This window comes from Oxyura jamaicensis, chromosome 14 (assembly GCF_011077185.1).
Source record: "Oxyura jamaicensis isolate SHBP4307 breed ruddy duck chromosome 14, BPBGC_Ojam_1.0, whole genome shotgun sequence".
NCBI lineage: Eukaryota > Metazoa > Chordata > Aves > Anseriformes > Anatidae > Oxyura > Oxyura jamaicensis.
The window spans coordinates 15,627,744-15,642,744 of NC_048906.1; the positions used below are offsets into that span (position 1 = coordinate 15,627,744).

Genomic DNA, 15,001 nt, shown 5'->3' on the forward strand with positions numbered 1-15,001 from the left:
TCAGTTTGCTCAGATTGCACAGATCCTTCCACAGATTGCCATCTGATACTTGCCTTCCCTGGACAACTCAAAGATAAACAAGACCCCTCACATTTGCACTAGGCAGAATATATGGATTTTCTCAAATAGCTGTATCTTGAACTCTGTGAACCCCGGCATCCATTCTTCACTCATCACAAAACCAAGCTAAAGAGCAAACAGCAAAAAGTCACAATCAGTACCTGTTACCAGTGCGTTCCAGGCGGGGATCTTGACACATATCCAGTTCCGGTGTAGAATCTATGATGTCCTGAACATCGGACCACTCGTCACTGCTTCCCATTCCTAAGGAAGACAATACACAAAGCCCGATGTGTTTATTGACAAACTAGGCATCCATACACGAATGGTTCCCCACCTCACAGAAACAGACAATTCCTACTCTCTATTTTATAACCTAGGATGCTCTTCTGCAAATCCCTTTTTGTAGGTTCTGCTCTTAGACATCTGCATCACTGATAGACATTTTAATTACAGATGAATAAAATACCTAATTTAAATTCAAGTATCTAAGTTTCTTCTCAGCATGGAGATATACTTCTGCATCACACGTGAAAAATAGCTGAAAGACTGAATATGCAGAGCACATAAGAAACATACACCTATCTGCCTTGAGCAGATTCCACAATATGATAATTTCAGCAAGAAAATTTAAACTTTCATATACACATCCTCTTTAGAGTTGCATGCATATAAAAGAGACCTGACTTGGACGCAAAAAAGCTATTGATGGTAAATGACCATATAAGCACCAACTGTAAAATTATGGATAATTACTTATAGTGAACTTGAACTACTGCCCTCTGAACTCTGAGAAATACCGTAGGACAAACTTTTCTCTGAAGAAAATCCCCACTCATCGCTGGAAGAAACTTCTCTTACGTTTCTTGCTCTAGCTTACTCTTGTTAGGTACAATTCCTGGTTTCAGCCACCAAAGACATCCATACTGAATTTCTCTGTTACTAATGCTCGTATTGACTGGCATTGGCCAGGATGCATAGGAAACAACAAGGAGGTTCTCCAGAATACTATGGGAGGTTTAGGCTGGATATTAGGAAAAAAATTCTTCACTAAAAGGGTTATGAAGTATTGGAAGAGGCTACCAAGGGATGTAGTTGATTCACCATTCCTGGAGATCTTCAGAAAACATGTAGAGGTAGTACCTAGTGACATTGCTCAATGGTGGACTTGTTAGTACTAGGTTAAAGGTTGGCCCAGATGACCTTGGAGGTCTTTTCCAGACTAAATGATTCTATGATCTTTCATATGCTCCTGCACAGACTTTCCTGTTCATTTTACAGTCCCTCTGTATTTAAGCTCATGACCTGCACTACTCATTTCTGAAGGCTGCTGCAAGTCTAAATACAATACAGGCTGGGAGGTGCTCAGACACTACATTGGTACAGCTATATTGAACAGCACTGGAAGTGGCTTTTATCATGTTATTACATCATTTTCTTTCTTTAAACAGTCTGGTGCTGAAGGCTTAGGTGATGGCTTTCTTCACAAGAAATAATTAGTTCAGTTTATTGAAACACTGCAGGAAGTGGAAAGAAAACAACTGAAACTTCCAAAGATTTCTTATATGAGAAACAGACTAAAAGAAGACACCTTATTTAGCTTAGAAAAATGTCTGGATAGGGATATAATGGCTATTCTGAAATACATAAAGCTGTAGGGTAAACACATGGAAGGGAAAATAATTAGTTAACCCAACTGATAATTTTGGCATATGAACAACTGGATGTAAAATACTTGTGAATAAATCCAGAGAGAAAACTAAATGCAAGTTTTTAACTAGCATACTGATGAGGTCCAGAAACAGCGTTCCAAAAGCTCAGACTGAGCTGGGACTTACCTGTTCCTGAAAGGGGTTCTATGACATGGATTAAAGCAACTGCAGGGAACTGAACTCAGTAATCCATCGTCATCCTGTGTATTTGTGAAACTATTTTTATTACTGACTTTTTAAAAACTTGCGACTCAGAAAATAACTCACATCCAATTAGTGGCCTCTCTACTTATCTTTCTAAGTAAGCTTGTCTCAAATTCTATACCTATGAAGCTATGAATTCTATACCTATGAAGCTGAAGATTATCCTTCAGTCTCCCAGCCTCTTCTTGTAACAGAGGGACATAAGCACTGTGAAGGCAATTACTTTAATGGCAAAATAAGCAAGCTCCAGCTTCCATACCTATGCTGACATTCCTCATCTCCTGTGTAACCTGGACTTCCATGTTTCGACTGTTTCGCTTTTCTCGTGTCCTCTTGTTGCCCTTGGTTGTGCCATTGTATTCGCTGACGGGTTGGATGCTCTCGTTCAAGGGTGTGACAGCAGCCGAGGGCACAGATGATGTAGGAGTGTTGGACTTGGTTCCTGTGGTGCTCGGGGTGGCAGCTGCCGAGGACTGCCCAGATTCAGACATTTCATCTTGGGGGCACTACAGAAATTCCAGGGCAGGGAAAGAATAAAAAGGGAAAGGCACAGGTAGATATTTCAATTAATCTCCTATTTGCTGGAATATGGCTGCCTTAAAGCATTATGGAAAATGAGTCTTGCTCACTGTACCAACTACATGTCCAGCATTCTCTGGTGACACATGGCACTGCAACCAAAATGAAGCAGTGAGTTCTCATGCTGAACTCAGGAAGCAAATCCTACCTGTGAAAGGACTGATATCCTTCTTCTTTACCATTTAAGACTGGTCTTCACAAGTCACATCAGTATGTGACCTCTTCATCATGCACCTCAAGGAAGATAGCTTTATCGTAAGCGAAAAGCACCTGCAACTGCCACTGGCTACTGTGGAAGCTGAAGGCCTTTGGCACTTACAGCAAGCCAGGGCAGCATTTCCCAAGACTGGAAGGCAACATGGACATAGCTTTGGGAAGATCTGAAGTGACCTCTTAGATGATCTGGAAGCTGTCATTACAGTAAGCCACTGACACAACTAGGATGAGAATCTCTAGTGTTGAGACAACACCAATGTATTTTTGATGCTAGACTGCAGAAGCAAAGTGGATACCAAGCTGGCATAGTCTGACTTTATTAGCAGGGGAAGACCTATGTCCCCACACCACATTATGCGGAAGCTAGCCAAGCATGCCTTCAGCTTGACAACACAATAGAAACAGATGTGGTCTCCCCAGTTACTAATGACAAGACAGGATCCAGGAATTCAAAAATCAAAAGCTGACAAATTAACATAGGAGATGGATTTCCGAGTGAAATGTGCACAAATGGGTCTCAACTTTACAAACATTACAGCCCCATTTCTTGTATAACACCTCTTGAAAAAGATGGGAGACTTAAGGCTCTGTGAGGATTTTATACTGTGACCCTTGTTTGTCAATTAAAGCAGCACTGCTTCAAAGTCAGCCAATTAATGTCTTAACCAATGCAATGATCATTCCCAGAACCCAATGAGATCTCCCCATTCTTCACGGTAGCCTGCTCTAATTACTGCCTGCAGGGAGATGACAAAATTGATTTTGAAAGTTATATGTGATAATGAATTGCAATTGAATGCAGTGACATTCAGTATCTGCGCACCCAGTCTCAGCTATAATCTGTATGGCGTGTCTCTCCCCTCCTGTGCAACTACGAGGAAGATTCTGGCTCTGCTCAGAAGCTGCTTCAAGGCCTCCCAAACCTTGGAGCTGTGATGCTTCATTCATTTGTAAGTCTCATTCTACTGTTCTAATAGTAACTGAACAACACGACCAAAAAAAAAAAAAAAAAAAATCAAAATCAAAATGGGATGAGAGAGGTCTGAAATAAATTAACCCTTTGCAGCCTTTTTTTTTTTTTTTAATCTAGAATCTTATTAACATCTTCCTTTACAGACTGGCCTGTGTATGCTTGTCTTAAAATAGCCTGCTATACATTGTACTGTAGAGGATTTACATTGCATTTGCACACTTGTATCAGAAATTAATACTTTTTAAAAAATACGCTACCATTGAATACTATCCGTTTTGTTTGGTTTCTGCACTGCCAGTCTGAATACCCCCCATATTCCCACATGGATGTTCAAATCGTCTCCCTGCACATTTGCTGATTTTACCATCAAAACTGAGATGGAGACACTTTACTTAGGCTGCTACAGTGGAAACCACACTTCCCACATGTACTTCATATTCTTGTTTTGTGAGCTACTTTTCTAATATGTAAAGAAAATAATAGCAAGCTTGTTTTTTGAGAAAAAATATGATCCAGTAAGCCTTATAATACTTCAACTGCAATTTGCTAGTTGTGCTTTCTACTGTGCAAAGGGACAAAGAGTACCAAGTGTAGACTGTAATCATAAAACCTCTTCCCCCCCCCCCCCAAAACAAAACTTTGTTTGGATGAATGGATTCAGAGATCTCCTTGTATGCACTGTAAGTCTGTAAGCATAACCAAAGTCCTTGAGGATCTTAGCACTATAGAATAGACATCCAGATGTGTCAACATGTCATTCCTTGATCTTCGGAACTAGATGTCATTCAGAAATCCTACACCATTATAGTCTACACTGTATACAGTGCTACTTGTACTGGATATATATCCTGTAACTGCTTGTTTATTGACATAATCTTTCCCTCACCCAGACTACCCAAGTGAGTAATTACCCTGGTCTTTCATTTATTTTTGGTTATACATCTGAATTTTATATTTAGATAAAGTATGTTCTTTATCATCCTACCAGCCTGCCCTGGAGAAATTCATCTCAAATGTAACCACTACAAAGACACTCCTCTTCACAGTCCAGAAGGTCTATTAATCTTCACTGGTATCTTCCTTCTACTGTCCTGATTGCTCCATTAATGCTAAATATTCCGCTAACTATACAGGTCTCCTCTACAGCCTAGGAGGCATTCTCCATAACCCATAGCTCACACAAAGAATACTCTCCACAACCACCACTTACCTACAGCCATACCTGTCAACCTCCTAAACATCAAATGTGTAGTAGTGACCTCCAAAATGCATTGCAAAGGCCCAACATTCATAGCAGTCATATGTCACCATGAGTAGCCACAATTGTATGGTTATAACACTGAAAGCATAGTACATAAAAACAAAAACGTTAAGGACTTTCAACTCCAAATTATTATATAAAATAAATGTACAACTGAATCTAAAAGTAAAGTAATAAAAACAGCAGCTTAAACAGAAAATAGTAATAAAAAGAAGAAAAGGACACTTAAAACATAAGTACAATATGGCCCCATGAAATAGAAAAACTAGTCAGAAGAGTCAGGATATACATATCGGGAAAGTGAGTTACGTGTGTGCAGTCAATGTCAACAAAATATCAGAGCAGCTGAAGAAGAGGCAAGGAGGGTATGAGTACTACTGCTGAGAGTTCAGTCATGCAGAATAGTTGAGAAATAGCACTTCATTCAGAGTAAGTAGCTTGCACAAGAAAAATTCTCCATTCCAAATTGCAAATCCAGCAAGTCAGTTAATCACTCCCTTTAATTATTCACAGGTTTGCTCCATAGTCTTAGGAAATCCACCATAAGACATTAACCATCCAAGCTCTCTATCTGGAAACTATCAGCTGTCCTCCTCAAGACCTTCTGATTTTCTTTAACAAGCACCAAAACAAATCCCAGCACTACCCATCAGACACATGCAGCATCTGACTTCAGTAGCATAGTACTACCTCTGCACAATGTTTTATTTTAACCAGAAATTGACTTTTTGTCTGACACCACCAAGAATAAATTACTAAATAATCCAATCAGTAACCCTCCATTACCTGAACTTGGCAATCAAAGCTTACAATTTATTTGCATTCCTGTTGTATTCTCCTGCAATGGAGATGCTGAGTTATCAATGAGATCCACTCAACTCTCACTAAAAAGCTTTCAGCAGCTCTGTAATGGCATGGCTTAAAGAATTATGCCTTCTGAAGTCTGGCAGGTGGATCTAACCCCAGCTTCCTACCAACTCTCCTCTAAAAACTTATGCCTGCCACACATGCCTGATCACTAGAGAGCTCAAGAGCATGTTCATACCACAGCATACAGCACTGACTGGAGACTCCTTCCAGAACTAGGAATAGACTCCTTCCAGAACTAGTAGTATGGTCTCTGTACATTTTGGTTGCTGTGTGCATCCCTGCAGCAGTGCTGTGTTGGCATAGCACTAGTCTGTCTGCAGCAACACATTCATACCATATCTTCATTTCCGCATCCTTGATTACGCTATTGCTCCATGGCAATGCTATTAATTACAGGTAAAGTCTTCAGAAATGACTGTAGGACCTGACAAGCATTCTGCAAGTTGCTACGTTTCTCAAGTCTCTGTGCCTTTAACACTATAGCAAGGGTTAGGTTTCAAGTCCCCATCCTATCCAAAGATCTTGATTTTGGATTTCCGACTTCTGCAAAGGCAGAGGCTTGACACAGTGCTAAGCTCTGTGCTGTGCTGGGCCTGGCTACTTCCACAGCCTGGGTAAAAAAAAAAAAAAAAAGTTGCTGCTTTGTGTTCTATGTAGCTGAATTTGTCAAAATTTCTTGAGCTATGCATCAAGGAGGCCACTTGGATATAGACAATGTAAGTCTAGAGCAATGGACTAGATGTGTGAGAAACCGAAGAGCTTTAAGCACAGTGCAGGAGCTGGGCATACAGAGATTTAGTATCCCTTTTTACCAAGCATAGGAAGGCCGTAACAGCAATAAGTCAACAAGAACAAACAATGAAGAGCAAGTGCAGCCCAGACCCTGGCCCCAGCTGAGGTACAAAAGCACTGTTCTTATTGAGGGGGAGAGTAGGGTCAGGTTCCATCATTTCCTCTCCCAAATAAGACAAAAAAGGTGAAGGATTTATCTTCCCTAAATTACTGCCTCCCCACACATACCTTTCAACTTTGGGCCAGCCAAGTAAAGGAGATTAACACTGATACAAGGAGTAAAATAAAGCATGAGGAGCTGTATTAAATCCCTCCCATACTGTATGCCAGATCTGTGAAAGGATATCCTCCCACCTACAGTGTAGCTACCACCGGAGTAAATGCACAGCAGGAAGAGGCTGCAAAGGGTTATGGACACAGATTTATCTCCACCTTAATGAAAACATGGGATGCTATTGACAGTGGAAGAGTGGGAAACCCTTGCTCCGTGATGCTCTATAAAACCTTGTAGCTGGAGTTGGACTGCAGCTGGCCGAGGTCACTCAGGTGCCAGTGGTCCAGTGTTGGGACGATCTTGGCCCCTATCTGCCCACGTACCATGCCATCCGCGAGGGGGAAGACATTCAGAGAGTTAGGACGTTCCTTCCTGCTAAACAGAGAAACAGAGAGAAAGGGAAAGCCAATCTGTTAGCTGTTTACAAGGGTCTTACACAAAAGAAACAGCACATCAGTTTATGTGAAATATTCATCATTAGAAACTGAGTTGCACTCCTCACTTAGCAGCTGTGTGGGTTCCCAACCCCACACCTCCAAGGGCTGTCTGTTCAGACTCAGGGTGTCTATTGGTAGAGTCATGCATCTTCCTGGGCAGAGCCTAAGAAGGCAGAGGCGTTCAAGTGACCAAAACAGGCAAAAACAACTTCACTATCGGTATAAAATACTGTGGGGAAATGAAAAATGCAGAGAACTGAGCTGACTTAAGCCAGTGTATCCTCTGAGAAATGGAGGTGCCGTGAGCCGTGGGCTACAGCAGACAACTCCCACAAAAAAAAAAAAAAAAAAAAAAAAAGAAGATCCCACAGATTCTAGAGATGTCATCACTGAAACAGGAAAGAGGCTTAAGTGAGTCACCTACATGCCACTTTGTACATTCCACCCCAAATCTGATTTGCACCAACAGCAGAAATCAGTGGGTTTTGGAAATCAGTGGTTTTTGGATCACTTCCAATATTCACACTTCACTGCAGGTTTCTGGTGCAGAGAGTGATGAACTCTGCCATTCTGTACACCACCAGCATTAATAACAATAAACCTTCATGTACCTTTCTTTAACAATACTCAGCACTGGTTTAAACTGCTATGCAAAAATGTTTGGCTGTGCATAAGGTGGTCAGCTTGAACTGCCCAACAGACCAGTGTTAAGACTTGGAAATCAAAGAAGGAAGGTGTCTAGTCAGCACTAACACTCCAGAAACAGGGCATCAGTGAGCATCTCCTCAAAAGACACAGATGTGCTCCCCTTCTCCACCAAGCTCCAAGCCAACTCTGTGCAGTGGTGTTCCTGGACACAGAAATAATTTTTGCTAAGACTCAGCTAAGCTACCCCCACAACCACTTCATCACAGAGCGGGACCGGATGACTTCCAGAGCTCCCTTCCAACCCAGCCTGGTCTGTGATTGTGATCTGTGACTGCGGACAAAAGGACTGCAGCAGCACCTAAGGCCGCCCCAGGGCTTACTCAAACACACTGACACAGGGGCTGGGGCACAAGCCAGATCATTTATGAAGAAATAAAGTGAAATGTCTAACAGAATAGACATTTGTGGAGAAAACAAACAGCCCAGCCTTTCCATTCTCAGTAACACAGCGTGCTGCTCCCCTGCGCCAGTGCAGCTCCTGCTGAGGAGTAACTGCTTGCTGTGGCCCATCTTGGAAGGAAAGAGAAGGAAGAAAGGTGTTTTCAGTGTGGTCCAGAAAGGATATTTGGGATGCACTTTTCCTAAGAATCTTCATTTTCTCCTGAAAATCCTAAAGATTCATCTATGGAAGTTTCATAGATAAACCGTCTTAGAAAAGCAGCACATGTATGTGAATTTTAAAGGAACACAGACCACAGACACTATTTGACTGTATTTACTTTTGCTTATAGAGAATACACACTATTGCAGTTTGCCCAAATACTGACTTACCACCTCCATCCTGCCATTTTTACCTGCTCAGGATGCCAGATTTGTGACAAATCCCATTTACTTCTGTCTTCCTGCATTTACCTCTCCTTAACCTACCTCTGACACCCTGAGACAGTTTCAAACAAGTGTTTTAAATTTCTAAATAACATGCTAGGGAATTTTTTCCCCTGAAATTAAATATTCACTCTGGCACTGTACCCATGAAAAGTACAGTCAATTATGCACAATAGATTTTTAAATGACTCAAAATTAAAAATTTGAGCTTTATGCCACAGCGACATAATTCCTAGTTTTACAGTTAAAGACATAACTTCTGAAGGGTCCCAAAGATTCTACCCTTTGTTAGTTAGAAAAAAAATATATTTCAGGCCATTTTTTGAGCTGCTTTAACTATTAGTTTCTTATCCTCCTTCTTTCTGCAGGTTAGAAGGGTGGTCCTAAGGTATACATTCTTCACAGCTGTATATAGCTGGAAAAAAGTTCCTAACACTCTAAAACATTTAAAATAATTTATTTCTGCAAAACAAGTGGCACAGTTAGACTATCTAATGATATACTATAAACGCTTTTGTGATTAGAGTGGTATGTCCTAATGGCAACACTGCCTCTTGTAAGAAATACCAGCCATCCCAAACACATGCTGGCGCAGATATTGAATTATACTTCCTCTTCAGGTAAGCTCTATTAGATTTCTTTTGTGAGCCCACAGCTTTTTTCTAGATTCTTATGAAAACACATTTAACATGCTAGGAAATGTAGCACCCCACTGAATGTACGCTGATCATATGGACTTTATTATCCATGCTAAACAAAGAACAGAGGTACAAAGTCCCAGCAGCAGCAGAAGCTGTAGGATCTTCAGGAAGGTATTTTAATGTAGACTGTTAGGAAAACTGCATTCAAAATTTCCTTTCTGAGTTTCTTTGGAAACACTTTCCAGCCTCTTCTGCATTTCCCAAAGAGCAAAAACTGCTAACTTACGCTTTGCAGTACTGGGGCTGACTTTACCAGTCTTCAAAGAAGTTTATTCAAAGAAGAAATAAACTTCAAAGAAGTTTACTTCTTCAAAGAAGTATCCTCAAGGTTGGTATAAATTTTGAGTGCTCACTATAGCCCTTTGTAGTTACCTTCACACACTTGAGCCTTTCTGGTACAGGGGGACTCAGCACTTGGTTAGTTCCACTTCATGTTACAAGGTAAACGGCAAACACCTCCACAGAGGTTTGCAGTAGCCAAAACCTGGGTCAGAATGCTCTTTCAGTAACATCCTACAGCTTTTAAACACCTAACCAAACTAAGTTTGTCAACATTTAAAACTGAGAACTGCCCTCTTTGTAGGCTAAGGGGGCGCAGAACTCACTGCCTAGCCCAAAGTCAGATGTGCTTTCTGAGCGTTACTAATGACATACATTTTCTGCCCTGCTTAGAAAATAGGCGTGTTTTGTACTCGTTCAATAAAATACGGGAGAAAATAAAGCTTTTTTAAAAAATTCTGGGAAGTGAAGTGTAAATATCCAATCGCACAGGGCTGATCCTGTTTTGGGACAAGCTTCTTCCTGATGTGGCAGCTTGTTGGCCTCCCTTTGCATCAGTTAAGGGAAGTGGCACACGAGAGCAAGTCTAATGCAAATGTCAGTGAACAGAGAGGGCAAACAGGCCAGAACAGTACATTTCCAGCATAACACCATTGCCACTCAACTTCCAAAACCATGATTAACAAAATTAAGGTGCAACAGAAGGATTTACCTTTTCCTCCATGACTGGCGATGACTGCAGTGACAAACATAACAGCCAAAACAGAGCAGCAATCACACAAAAAGCAAGACAAAAAGAAAGAAAGAAAAACAACTATTAGAGAACAAAGGTCATGCAAACATGCAGCCCTACAAGAGACAGTGTAAAGAGACAGTGTATGCATGCGCCCTAAATCGCACTATGTGAAGGTGTGCAACATACTCTTTACCCCTCTCAGATGGCAGTAGATACTCCAAAAGTTCTCGCACAAACTTCTCTCAAGTGGCAGACAAACACACTTTGCTAAGTATGGTCTTATGCAAATAAGCACCTTCAGAGCCTACCATACAAAACACACCCAAGCACTTTCATGGATGAAAATAGGAAATGATACCTGTATCTTCCCCAAAACATCAGTGCACCGACAAACACAAATGGTGGTGTTCGTCCACACACAGCTGCGCGGTGACACAAAAACACACATCTTTAAATGCTTGTGCCCAACAGGTAAACGCAGCACATGCTTAAACAGTGCAAAGCTTGGAATGAAGGAAAAAGTCCCACTTCCCACTGGTTGTTCCTACAAATTCAGATAAAGGCCTATCAGGGACTTTCACAGAAATAGTGCTTCTTTTTTTTTTCCTCTTCCAAGAGACTAGCAATATGCCAACCTTCAAAGCATTCATCCAATACAAAGAAGCAATTCCTGAAAATTCTTGAAAATGAAAATTTTGCCCTTCAACCCTTAGAATGGTGGCCCTGCAGGTATAGCCAACAACACTTTTCACTATCCATCTCTTTCACTGAATGATGACATAAAGTCACAATTAATTTTAGCTTATTTGAAAATTCAGGAAGGGAAATCTCATTAAAACCAATTTCTACTGAGTACTCCAATCCAAACTTGGCAGGTGCATATGCATAGCACCTCTTAAAAGAGGGAGGCCCTGAGCATGCTTTTGCCTACAGCACCTTTAGGTTTTATCATCTAAGTAATTGCACAGATACATTCTTATTTACAGAAGGGTAAGTGGGAAAGGAAACACACCTAACATACTTATACCATTACAGTTGTGACCAGGATCGGACTGGGGCAGAGGAAAAGGAAAAAAAAAAGTAGTCTGATGAGGATGTTTTTATGAACATCTGCTCTCACACTCAAAAAAAAAGTAGTCTGATGAGGATGTTTTTATGAACATCTGCTCTCACACTAGAACACCTATAAACTACTAGATCTTTTTACACCATGTCTCCTCTTTCTAGAAGAGGAGGAGAAGAAACCCATCATACCAATCTGTTTTACCTAGGGAGGGTACTATCTATCTTTTGATATTTTTCCTCTGTAGATTTTTATATTTTGGACAGTTCATTTGGATATTGGGTAAGCATAATCTGCAATCAGGCAATGGCTAGGATGCCAGACACCAAACACTGTCTTCTGTAATTGTGTTTATTCTTCTAAGCCATTCTCTGCTGGGACACTGATTCATTGTTTTGCAGAAAACAGAGCACTGAGAACTTACTATTCAGACCACTTAACAACTACCACAACCTTCTTTACTTCTCTCTAGAAGGAATACTGTAAGATCCTATTTTCTGAAAGGACTATTTGATCCTCAGAAGAGGAAGGGTAATTAACTGTGGCTTTCCTTCCTTTACATACATACTGTAAGAAGGCTTTGGTAGCCTTACAAATGAGATGATAAATACCTTATCAACCAAATAAGTGAAAGATCTCTTTTTGAGATACCAATATATTCCTGCTGCAGGTTATTCTTGCAGCCAAGGCTACAAAAGTATCTTTAATTATTACAGAATGTAATGAAGTAACACTACTCGTTGTTTCTTTTTGTTTTCCCCTGGGGGAGCTGGAGTCATGCAGCAGTTGTTTCTGATTTAAGTACAATTGTCATTTTAGAAAAACAGATCCAGAGAGAAGGCATGTGCAGTTGACCAAATCTGAAGGTTTGAAATGCTTGGGATTTCCATGACTATTGAAAGAGCTTATCCAGACCAGAATGCTCCTGGTCCAATTCCTTATAGATCTGATTGAGAACTACACCGTAAATCAGAGAGCACATGTAGGAAAGAAACTAGATGAGTCAGTCTGCATTTCAAGTTGAGGTGAAAGCTGTTTAAAACCATGATCTTGCTCCCCCATGAGATGTTACTGAGTCTTCTCTGTCTAGTGGATGGCAGGGGAGCTGTGCTTCTCTGCACAACAATAGAAACAGGAGCATATGTGGACACTTTACTTCCAGCTACATTGTGCCATGTCTGATCAGCAGCTCACAACCCACCCAGTCCCCACCTGAGACATGGAAGTAGTAGCAAGATATAAATGCAGATATTAGCACAGCTGTTCTTCCTGTAAGATGTCCATGAATTTCAGATGGGAGAGTTCATCTGGACTGACAATGTGAAAGACAATCAGCAGCCAATAACACAGGCTCAAGCGAGGATCTCAGTGAAGAAGCATTTTTATTTGCAATTGCAATGGCAGGCATCCTGCAAGGAGGAGTGTGCTGCAGAAATGTATCATAACCTTATATCCCCTATTTCCTGACGCTTGATTCCTCCCATTTCCTCACTGGCAGAGTACTACAACATACTAGACGCCTTTTACTATGCCATGTGTGTACAATTTTATTTGACCAACCTTTAATTTTTCCTTTCTCCCTTTTTATTTTTTCTTCTCTCATGACTAAAGGGGCCTATGCTTTTTTGGTTTTGCTGATTTTGCAACTGCTTGTTTTTCTTTGCCGTCCTCCTTATTTTGGAACAGTGGGACCTTCCACTGGCCCCTTATGTGCTTAACACCCTGGCCACATACTGTTGTTATGCCTGCACAATCACTTTCGAATATGTAAGGTTATTGGAATTTTCCACTGCAAAAACACAACTTTAATTCTCACAACAAGACCTAGCCTACCCTTTTTATCCTCTACCATGGAGTGTCTAAGAGCTTACACAAGTCATCTGACAGCAAAGGCATGCAGTACAGCAGAAGCCTCAAATATGTATGTTTTTGCAGTTATTGAACCCATTTTCCTTTCGCATCCTACCTTCCTTCTAACAACAGGTCTATGGAAGGCTTTGTGCCATATTTTCCACACATGCAATGATGTTACACTGCCAAAAGTTGTGAACAAAACTGTGTGCACACATCAACACTGTGTGCACACCACACGATCACAGAATCGTCTAGGTCGGAAGAGACCTCCAAGATCACCAAGTCCAACCTCTGACCTAACACTAACAAGTCCTCCACTAAACCATATCCCTAACCAGGCACGTGGGAGAACAGACCAACAATACCACCAGTACAGAACCAGAGGATAAGTCTCCCAGCCCAGCAGGATGTTCCACCTTCCATTCATACCCACCACTCCGGCAGAAAACAGAGTGCTAGCTGGGGAAGGAATATGAAGGCTGCAGTGAACCTGGCAGGAGTCTCAGGCTCTTTACCAAACGTTCTAAAAATACATGTTTTTTACTATTCCCTTTTTGCATCCTTCAAACCTCTTTCATGGGGGGAGGGAGGGGGTCGTCTCTTTTTCTCTCAGTTTTTCATTCTTACAATACACAATCAGAATTTTGGCAGTTTGAGTTCAGCCTTCCCCAGAGCCATCCAATCCAGCAAAAGGAAGGCACAGCTTCTAGGGTACTTGTATTTCTTAAGCCAAGGTCTGAAATTTCCTTTCTTCTTCATTACCTCAAATCCAACAGACATTTATTCTTACCATCTTTCTTCATTAGTGATTTTGCTCTTTCTTCACATCCAAGTTCTGCTTACTGCTCCTCTTTCACATTTCATTATCCCTAAGCAGATGATACCGTTCCCCCTTCAAAAACGTTCACGACTTTCTGCTTATCAGTTTTCCTAGTATTGTCATATCCGTGTCTTCTCCCAGGCTGTCCTTTGTGTGTAGTCTGGCATGCCATACCTTCTCTTAGCCTAATGCTTTCCAAAGATTTGGTTTTTGAGTGAAGTACAGCAGTATTTACCAAATGAAGCTCACAGGTATGAAGAAAGACCAGTCAGAGATATTTTGTAAGGCACAAGAGAGGACACACCTAGCAGGCAGGCTTTTTTGAGTCTATGCAGCTGGTACTGTCTGTATTTTTTAGACCAAAAGCTCTCACAGCTTGTGGCTGGTATATCTATGAAGCCTTTTAATATTCCTCAGGGCCAGAAGAAATTAGAGAGTTATGAAAGAACAGTTAATCTTTCAAAGAAGTATTTCTGTTGTCCTTAAGTCCTCTCAGGCCTGTCCTGGTCCCTCTGATGGCACCCTTCCCTCCGGCGTGTCCAACCCCACCACACAGCTTGGTGTCATCAGTCATCAAGATGTTCAACAGCGCTGGTCCCAGCACTGACCCCTGAGGAACACCACTCATCGCTGGTCT

The 15,001-nt window shown here is 41.2% G+C and overlaps 1 protein-coding gene across 1 annotated transcript in view; it reads right to left on the bottom strand.

Moving 5' to 3' along the window:
* The window catches only part of MAPK8IP3 (mitogen-activated protein kinase 8 interacting protein 3), a 58,668-nt gene that overhangs the window by 38,158 nt on the left and 5,509 nt on the right, over window positions 1–15,001 (bottom strand). The window contains exons 2-6 of the mRNA XM_035339825.1: window positions 10,733–10,740; window positions 10,604–10,627; window positions 7,172–7,316; window positions 2,236–2,482; window positions 222–324 (exon numbers count right to left, since the gene is read on the bottom strand). Of these exons, the coding sequence (XP_035195716.1) occupies window positions 222–324; window positions 2,236–2,482; window positions 7,172–7,316; window positions 10,604–10,627; window positions 10,733–10,740 (527 nt within the window). The remainder of the gene's footprint in view (window positions 1–221; window positions 325–2,235; window positions 2,483–7,171; window positions 7,317–10,603; window positions 10,628–10,732; window positions 10,741–15,001) is intronic.